The following is a 10,341-nucleotide window of genomic DNA, read 5'->3' on the forward strand; positions in this document are numbered from 1 at the left end:
GCCAGAAAAAAGTCAGTGCACACTAAAAGAACGTTACGACTAGATATTAAAATGTGATCACAATTAACGAAAATAGGTTAATTAGAACAACGATTATAATTTAAAAAATCGATCCAAAATGATTTCATCTTATTCTTTATCATATCCTGATTCCAAAACCATATAGATATAATATGTCGTATTCAAAATAAGCTCAGAAAGTTAAAAAGAATCAAACGCTTTGAAAGAATCGGTTTAATAGCACACACACACACACACACACACACACACACACACACACACACACACACACACACACACACCAGGGGCGGACGACGGGGGGGGGGGGGGGGGGGTTCTGGGGTTTCCGGACCCCCCCCCCCCCCCCAGCCAAAAAATAAAAATATTTTTATAGTGCATTTCTTTATTTTACATTGAGTTTCAATTTTTGGGGTATTAATCAGTGACAAAATCTGCTGCCTGAAACTGGTAATGATCATCCTCAGAATGCACCAGATTGCACCATTTTGCATCCTTTTTTTCAAAATTTTCCGGGGTGGCATGCCCCCGGACCCCCTAGCAAGCCAGGCGCTTCGCGCCGTCGGCTCGGCGCTTCGCGCCTTCACACCCACATCTTCACAATATACTTTTGGAAACCGCCCCCATAAAATGAACTGATCCGCCCCTGCACACACACAGACTCTCACACACACACAGACTCTTACTCTCACTCTCCCTCTTTCTGTCTTTCTCCATCCCCCCCTTTTTACATTTAGTCAAGTTTTGACTAAATGTTTTAACATCGAGGGGGAATCGAAACGAGGGTCGTGGCGTATGTGCGTGTGTGTGTCTGTGTGTGTGTGTAGAGCGATTCAGACTAAACTACTGGACCGATCTTGATGAAATTTGACATGAGAGTTCCTGGGTATGAAATCCCCGAACGTTTTTTTCATTTTTTTGATAAATGTCTTTGATGATGTCATATCCGGCTTTTCGTGAAAGTTGAGGCGGCACTGTCACGCTCTCATTTTTCAACCAAATTGGTTGAAATTTTGGTCAAGTAATCTTCGACGAAGCCCGGACTTCGGTATTGCATTTCAGCTTGGTGGCTTAAAAATTAATTAATGACTTTGGTCATTAAAAATCTAAAAATTGTAAAAAAAAATAAAAATTATGAAACGATCCAAATTTACGTTCATCTTATTTTCCATCATTTTCTGATTCCAAAAACATATACATATGTTATATTTGGATTAAAAACAAGCTCTGAAAAATATAAAAATTATTATCAAATTTAAATTGTCGAAATCAATTTAAATAACACTTTCATCTTATTCCTTGTCGGTTCCTGATTCCAAAAACATATAGATATGATATGTTTGGATTAAAAACACGCTCAGAAAGTTAAAACAAAGAGAGGTACAGAAAAGCGTGCTATCCTTCTTTGCGCAACTACTACCCCGCTCTTCTTGTCAATTTCACTGCCTTTGCCATGAGCGGTGGACTGACGATGCTACGAGTATACGGTCTTGCTGAAAAATGGCATTGCGTTCAGTTTCATTCTGTGAGTTCGACAGCTACTTGACTAAATGTTGTATTTTCGCCTTACGCGACTTGTTTCTCTTAAAGTTATACCTGCTGCTGCTTTGGCATTACAGGAAATGTTGTACCCTTTGTCTTGGTCTTTAAAGTCCTTTGGTGAAGTCAAAAACAGTGCATTGCCTGTCTTTATGTTGTCTGAGCCAAAGTAGACTTCCCAGTCATCTATAGAACAAATGGAAAGGCTTCTAGAAATCGTTTCCAGACAAAAGATGTTCGTTCCTTTTCAAGTAACAAAAGAGGACTGTGATTTAGAACCACGAGACCAAGGGCACAAATGCACACAGAGAAAAACAGTTAATCAACAAAAATAAAAGAAATCACATATGACAACGAAAGGTTTTTTATTAAAGCAAAAGCATTGCAATATGGATAATAACACAAGAGAACTTTCTGAAACGCCGATAATTGCATCAAAACAGAAAAAGTAGATTTATGTACTTGGGATATAGGAAAAGCAGCTAAACGTGAACAGACGAACTGCCAATCAGTCGACCATTACATGACATGTTTCTGTCCCTTAAGGCTAGAGTCCTACCCTTGTAAAAGTTTATTTTTTTAAAGTAAACTTTTCTGTAAGTTCAAATTGTGCCAGAAATAACAAATAAAATAGGGCTTAAAGCGCTACATTAAAAGATAACGACTGAAACTTGAGTATGGGGTATCCGAATTTTCCAGAAAATCACTACTGATGACATCAGATTCTATTGTGGATATGTAAACAAATAAACAATCAAATCATCATACCTGAGTGATAGAGGAACAGTATAAAACACACAAAAACTGTTTTATAAACGACAATTTTGTACCAACTTTTGAAACTAGATTTCAAGCATGAAGCATAAACAGACATCAAATTAAAAATGTAAATGGGATATGACATTCCTAAAACTTTGTCACATACAAGGTTAGATATTCCTTTAACCACAGTAACAAATAAGAATACCCCAGGTCCTTGTCTACATTTTTATACCGAAATCGCCATTTGACCATTAAAATGCAGAGTCTATTATCTACAAATATCAACAATACACCCCCTTTCGATCAGGAAAGACGAAACCAGTGTAGCCGTTTGAAAATTCATTGTAGTATTCCAGCGTAGTACTCATAGTAGGATATCCTTATTTGGAAAATGCCAAGCGCAAAACTCCTCTCAAATCCCGTGCATTTCGTGCGTTTAAAAAAAAGCGTGGACAGCGCTCCAGTGTCAAACTGTTGCTGCACTTGTTTGGGCGTGGCTATAAGCATAGTGACAAGAATTTGATTGGTCAGTATTTTTAGGCAAAGCACATGTTCTCAGCAAACAGAAAACAAAATATTGGAAGCGTGAGTCACGCTACCCAAAAATAAAATCTTTTTTTACATATTTTTTTTTCTATAACTTTTTTCCCCATGGTTCATTCATCATCTGACATAACTTTTTAGCGAAATATAACCATAAGATTATTGAAAAAAAGCAAAAATGTAGACAACCACCTTTAAAGGCAGAGTAAGCCTCCCGTAAACCATCACAGATACGGTCAGGCTTTTACACACAGTACAAACACCCTTTCATTTAAACACTCACCGTTTGAGAACATCCGAGGTGCCCTACGTAAAGAGCGAGCAATTTTCAAAGAATTTATTTTTGCGTGGTTTATCTTACCCCTGAGCCATCGTGAACCCGTGTGATCCAGTTTCCCTTTTTCACAATGTAGTCATCAGTTAGTAATTTGAATGCGACTCGATGTGAGCTTATCTGCAATAGCACGTTATTATGTACCTCTGACTATGCACGAAACAAACGGCTGTAGTTCACAAGAACTCTAGCGATGGCTTTTGACTGTTCAGAGGAACTGGCGATAGGCATAAACCGTCGTCTGCTACGAGAACCACGACCTTGCGTGACCCTGCTTCCGATCTTTTCTTTTTTCAAAATGTCAAAACTTCGAATTGTACTGATCTTGTCTTGATGAAAAAAGAATTCTTTTATGATTTAAGAATGTTTGTGTAACAAGCTGTCAATTTATTAAATTTGATTTTAAAAGTTAGGTCTAGCGCCAAAACGCACCACGGTCCGATTGTCGGAGAGACAATCCGCAAAATTAATTCTTTGAAAATTGCTCGCTCTTTACGTAGGGCACCTAGGATGTTCCCGTTTGGTGAGCGTTCAAATGGAAGGGTGTTGGTACTGTGTGTAAAAGTCTGACAGTATCTGTGATGGTGTACGGGAGGCTTACTGTGCCTTTAACGTTCTACATTTGAAACTGATGCTTCTACTACCACTACCCCCTTCCCATTTTGAAAGAAAACATTGGGCACAGTCATGGAGGATCTTTCTGCTCGAGAAGAGCACTACTTTGATGAAGAGACAGTGGCATCGATATTGCCCACAAGGAGAGAGAGAGAGAGAGAGAGAGAGAGAGAGAGAGAGAGAGAGAGAGAGAGAGAGAGAGAGAGAGAGAGAGAGAGAGAGAGAGAGAGACAATGACAATGACAATGACACTGACAATGACAATGACAATGACAATTCTTTATTTTACAAAATAAGCATAGGTATACTTTTTTGTATCTGGCCCTCGCCCTAATAAAGAGGGATTAAATCTATTATACTAACCACTTCTACATGAATACATAATTAGTGAAATAGTATACGTTTATGTACATAAGAGAGAGAGAGAGAGAGAGAGAGAGAGAGAGAGAGAGAGAGAGAGAGAGAGAGAGAGAGAGAGAGAGAGAGAGAGAGAGAGAGAGAGAGAGAGAGAGAGAGAGAGAGAGAGAGAGAGAGAGAGAGAGAGAGAGAGAGAGAGAGAGAGAGAGAGAGAGGCAGACAGACGAACAGACAGACAGACCGAGAGCATCTGAGTGAGCTCACTTGACACATTATCGTTTGATACAAACCGTGGATACAATAGAAGTATAACCGGGCAAGCGTGGAGTAAATCTTTGCCGTCCAACTTTGAAATGTTGAGGTGCAAGAGGCACCGTCGAATGTCAAAGACGTCCACGGGAGTGGTTGATTCGGGCAGTTGTGCTTGTGCATACAGGCATCGACTCTTTCCAGTAAATCCTTGTGAGGTTGGCTGTCCAACAGGCAGTCCGTGGCGGGGTTGTATGCAGCACAGCATATGTTGTAACACGGTGAATCGGCTGCACATGTACAGTAACTTGATGAAAAGTATAAATGAATGTTCAATGTCAAGAACTGACAACAAACAAACGAATCAAATCAAACCAAATCCAATCAAATCAAATTCACTTTATTATTTCAATCTGAGAAATTACATTGGTGGCGCATAAATATGAAGAACATCGATCGTATAAAACAAAATTGTATAAATCATCGTTTTCCCATTAACAACATATTTATAGAATGTCTTGACTGATGAAATTAAACTTAGTGAATCCATAAGTCCGCTTAAACGATATTTTTCTATTGACGATCCAGTTGTACCACCGTATTATTTATATTGGAGTTCGACAGGTCCAAATTATTCACAGTATATTAAGGCACAGTAAGCCTCCCGTAAACCATCAGAGATACTGTCAGGCTTTTACACACAGTACAAACACCCTTTCATTTAAACACTCACCGTAAAGAGCGAGCAAGTTTCAAAGAATTTATTTTTGCGTGGTTTATCTTACCCCTGAGCCATAGTGAACCCGTGTGATCCAGTTTCCTTTTTTTCACAAAATATTGAAATAAACGACAATTTTGTACCAACTTTTGAAACTAGATTTCAAGCATGAAGCATAAACAGACATCAAATGTAGTCGTCAGTTTGTGATTTCAATGCGACTCGCTGTAAGCTTATCTGCAATAGCACGTTATTATTTACCTCTGCATCTAAACGCAACAAACGGGTGCGATTCACACGAACTCTAGCGATGACTTTTGACTGTTCAGAGGAACTGGCGATGGGCATAACCGTCGTCTGCTACGAGAACCACGACCTTGTGTGACCCTGCTTCCGGGCTTAGTCGTTTTTCAAACTTCCAAAACTTCGAATTGTACTGATCTTGTCTTGACGAAAAAGGATTTCTTTTATCATTTAAGAATGTTTGTGTAACAAGCTGTCAATTTATCATTTAGATTTTAAAAGTTAGGTCTAGCGTCAAAACGCACCGTCCGATTGTCTGATCAGACAATCCGCAAAATTAATTATTTGAAAATTGGTCGCTCCTTACGTAGGGCACCTAGGATGTTCTCAAGCGGTGAGTGTTTAAATGAAAGGATGTTTGTACTGTGTGTAAAAGCCTGACAGTATCTGTGATGGTTTACGGGAGGCGTACTGTGCTTTTAAGGTTATCCATGACTGATTTGAATCAACATTTAGTCGACATGCATTTGATTCATCTTCACCATCATCATTTACACCATATAATCATTGTAGGCATTAGTGTCAACGTTGGTATCGTGTGAATTTTACTGTCGATCACTTTACATGTGTAACCTCAATTAACATGTTGCATCTTTTGCTTTCGATTTGTATGTTTTTATTTTTTATCTTTTTATTTTATGTATGCTTACTTTGTCATTTTGTTGTTTGTGTTTATTTGCTTGATTTGCTTACTTGTCGATTGTTTGTTTGCTGGTTTGTTCGTTTAACTTGTTCATTTGTCATGTTGTTTTACTTGTTTATCATTTATTAGACATTTGTATTAGAAGTAAGGACCGGTTGTAAGAAAAGGCGTCGCCTTAAACCTCTATCCTTGAAACATAAAGTTTCATCATCATCATCTCTCTCTCTCTCTCTCTCTCTCTCTCTCTCTCTCTCTCTCTCTCTCTCTCTCTCTCTCTCTCTCTCTCTCTCTTTTATATGACTTTGTGAGTCCAATATTTTTTATGTTTATACTCGACCATTATTTTGATGTTTTATTAGTTTAATACTTTGATGAGGTATGTGCGCAGTCTTTGCTTTTGTTTACAATTATTCTCTGTATATGTTTCAAGGACAGGTTGGAAGATTAGGCTAAGCCTAAAATCTTTATCCTTATGTAATAAAGTTCTGAGTTCTCTCTCTCTCTCTCTCTCTCTCTCTCTCTCTCTCTCTCTCTATCTCTCTCTCTCTCTCTCTCCAGGGCCGGACTAGACTAAGAGGGGGGGTTGCCAGTGGCGGGGTCAAGGGGTCTGCCCCTTGTGGGGGTCAGGGGGCGAAGCTCCCTGAAGCTGATGGGTAGGTCATATTCTGAGATAGGAAAATGGTCGCTCCTTGCATGAAACGGCATAAAATAAACAATAATAAAAGATGTTTTAAATAAGTGAGGTACATGTTTAGGGGGGGGGGGGGGGTTGCGCAACCCCCATAACCCTCCCGGTAGTCCGGCCCTGCTCTCTCTCTCTCTCCGAGTCTCTCTCTCTCTCCGAGTCTCTCTCTCTCTCTCTCTCTCTCTCTCTCTCTCTCTCTCTCTCTCTCTCTCTCTCCTTTGTCCATTCTATTGTGTTGTCCTGTCCCCTTTTTGTTTTTGTCAAATATAGTTTATATAAATGCATAATGTTTTGTCTAAAGAGCAAACTGAAAGACATTGTCATCCGTATGTTTGTTTCCCCTTCTAGGATCACCACTATAAGCTAATAGATTGTTGTTGACCCTAAACATGCTTATTGTATATTATCATGATCCATACATTGTTGAATAAAACACTGTTTAAACCAATCAAAACAAAGAAACACACATAGACACACAGACACACAGACACATAGACATACGCACACAGACACAGACACACACTTTGTGTGTGTGTGTGTGTGTGTGTGTGTGTGTTGGGGGGAAAAGGGGGTGCGGTAGATGTACTGGGAGGCAGTGTGCCGGTAGAAAATACAGGTCTAAATCAAGAGTCCAGGGAAAGTTTCGGCAGACAACATAAGGATACAGATACAGATTGCTTCTGAAATTGTACTTACCTACATTACATGATATACACTGTTGCTGTGCCTGTACGTCTGGCGGTTTGAAGAAGAAGTCATATCCCACAGGGGCAACCTGATGATGTTCTGGGCATTCAATGTTGTAGCCACCGGAAAAATGGCATCCACTCACATTGTTCAAGGGTACCGCAACACCCTTGGTGTCCACTACCCCTGGAATACCTGCATAGCACAATGAGTGAATGAATGAATAAATGAATGACCATCCAACCACGCATCCACCCATCCACCCATCCACCCATGCATGTATCCATCAATCACTCCATCCATCCATCCCACCATCCATCAATCAATCCATCCATACCACCATCCATCCATCCATCTATCCATCAATCAATCCATCCAACCATCCATCCATCCATCCATCCATCCACCGATCAATCAATCAATCAATCAATCAATCAATCAATCAATGTACAAATAAATAGATAATAAAGAACAATACGACAGAAGAAAACCACAACCGAAATAGATGAATCAATGAATACATAATTAAATAAATAAACACACCAAATGTAATGAGAATACAAATTGTCGCCTGTATGTTGGATTTGAAAAACTAAAATAAGGTCGTGCGTGTTAGTGGTGGTGGTGGGGTGGGGTGGGGGTGGGGGGGGGGGGGGGGTACGAGCGTGTGTGAATGTGTGCAAGCGTGATTATCAGTGTGTCTGTTGGTCTACCATTGTGTCTACGCCTTCCTGCTTGCATGTCTGTAGATCCGTCTGTCTTTTCTTGTCCAATATTGATCACAATAATTTAAATGTTGCAAACTCAGAGCTGACTCACCATTGCCGTGGCACGAAACGAACAAGCAAACACCACAGAGAACAGTCGCAAGCGCCTTGACGCTCGCAGACATATTTCACAATTTCAGGAACACTAATTCTTCCTTTCTCAACTCGCTGAGGACGTTCTTTGTTCTTTCTGGTCACTCAATTTTCAAACGAACACTAGCGAGGATCAAGTTTCATATTGTGTTTCTGAGATAGGCAGCTCAACTAAAAATGTGACGAAAGCAGATACTGAGGCCAACAGAGGTCTGTTCTGGGTTTTTGCAAGTTGTTACTCAGGCCAGAGTGCTATAACTTAAAAGTCAGTCTGTTTAGACCAAAGGTACGTGCTCGGGATACAGTGGTAGCCAGTATCTATATGTTCGATAGTTTAACTTATACATGTTTTCTGTGCTTCCCTCTCTCTCTCTCTCTCTCTCTCTCTCTCTCTCTCTCTCTCTATGTCTCTCTCTCTCTGTGTGTCTCTGTCTCTGTCTCTCTCTCTCTCTCTCTCTCTCTCTCTCTGTGTGTCTCTCTCTCTCTCTCTGTCTCTCTCTCTGTCTCTATCTCTCTCTCTCTCTCTGTGTCTCTCTCTTTCCCCCATCTCTATCTCTATCGCTCTACCTTTCTACTTGTCCTTGTTTAAGTTATTATTACGTTTGTTTTCGTGCTACATTGTACTTCCTTTCTTTCCTTCAATCCACACTGACGTGCTGCTTAAACGGCCCCCAGACCCCCGAAAAGTGGACTTTTGGAAGTTTTGTAAGACCTGTAGGTGTAGTGCGTCGCGAGACCCCCTTGAAGAAATTCTAGTACATTTTTCGGCTTCTATATAGTGCGTAGTGCAATGATCGACTCATTGACGCACACTTTGGGGAGCCCTGACGCGTGAGGCATATTTTGATCATTGTCGACGGGCGCAATGGCTTGGTGGTACGACGCCAGCCAACAAAGCGGAAGGTCGTGGGTTCGAATCCCGGCCGCGCCTGGTGGGTTAAGATGGAGATTTTTCCGATCTCCCAGGTCAACTTATGTGCAGACCTGTTGTGCCTTATCCCCCTTCGTGTGTACAACCACGTACAAGACCAAGTGCGCACGGACAAGGTCCTGTAATCCATGTCAGAGTTGGGTTATAGAAACACAAATATGCCCAGCATGCTTCTTCCGAAAGCGACGTATGGCTGCCTAAATAGCGGGGTAAAAACGGTCATACACGTACAAATCTACTCGCGCAAAATCACGTGTACGTGGGAGTTTCAGCCCACGAACGCAGAAGAAGAAGAAGAAGAAGAAGATCATTACCTTAGTATTCTAGCCTTAGTTTTATTCAAATGTTTTTTGTTAAAGGTACTGAACTTGTCAAACCCAGGAGCACGGAGCCCCTGGGGATTTTAGTCATACCTCAGGCAGCTATCCGTTAGAAGAACTACCAAGTGTCATTGACTTGCACCCAAAGAGTCAAGAACTGCGATTTTTTTACGAAATAATTTCGTACACGGACCCGGCTGGTCTTGGCCTATTTTTGGATCTAAATTTAGAGCAGGTAGATCACCACCATGCACAAAAAGACACGTCACTAGCAAACTATGTCAGACGTCATCATGAGTTTGTGTAAAACAAAATGGAGGCCGGAATCACTCAGTTGAATTGAACTCCGACCAAACACCACGTAATAACTAGGTTAATTTATGCACTCGCGTGAACAAGAAACTGTCGAGCTTCACAGATGTCGTCGTTGGGTAGTTTTGGGTTTGTTTTACTACCATAGGAGGATTTTTGAACTGTAAATGCACTCAGCTGCAACAAAAACGCAAAACGAATGCTGTGAGCTGCACTGTGCCTTTAAAGAAGACTGAGTATACACTGTGCTTGCAGGTTGAAGGTTGTTTTTAGTATCAAACGCACAAAACAATCAGGTTGCAGCGATGTCACAATGTGCAGACATTAAGTTCAGTCATAGCAATCGCACGGGACTGGAAAAGAAATCTTTTGTCTTCCTGATTGAGATATGCCAGGGTCACGTTATTTGCGCACAGTGTCCCAGTGAAGGCGTTATCAGTTTGAGGGGAAAATAATTGTGATAGG

The 10,341-nt window shown here is 40.7% G+C and overlaps 1 protein-coding gene across 2 annotated transcripts in view; it reads right to left on the bottom strand.

Annotated features, from left to right (window-relative positions):
* LOC138949233 (uncharacterized) overlaps nt 1–8,533 on the bottom strand; it is a 60,883-nt gene extending 52,350 nt beyond the window's left edge. Inside the window, exons 1-4 of one of the 2 annotated variants that reach the window (XM_070321009.1) lie at nt 8,273–8,531; nt 7,463–7,648; nt 4,459–4,707; nt 1,615–1,743 (exon numbers count right to left, since the gene is read on the bottom strand). In XM_070321009.1, coding sequence (XP_070177110.1) covers nt 1,615–1,743; nt 4,459–4,707; nt 7,463–7,648; nt 8,273–8,345 — 637 coding nt within the window. In that variant the 5' untranslated portion in view covers nt 8,346–8,531. Of the gene's footprint in view, nt 1–1,614; nt 1,744–4,458; nt 4,708–7,462; nt 7,649–8,272 lie in introns of both variants that reach the window. The other variant, XM_070321025.1, reaches the window with a different exon arrangement.
* Between the last annotated feature and the right edge of the window lie 1,808 nt (nt 8,534–10,341).

This window comes from Littorina saxatilis, linkage group LG1, assembly GCF_037325665.1.
Source record: "Littorina saxatilis isolate snail1 linkage group LG1, US_GU_Lsax_2.0, whole genome shotgun sequence".
Lineage (NCBI taxonomy): Eukaryota > Metazoa > Mollusca > Gastropoda > Littorinimorpha > Littorinidae > Littorina > Littorina saxatilis.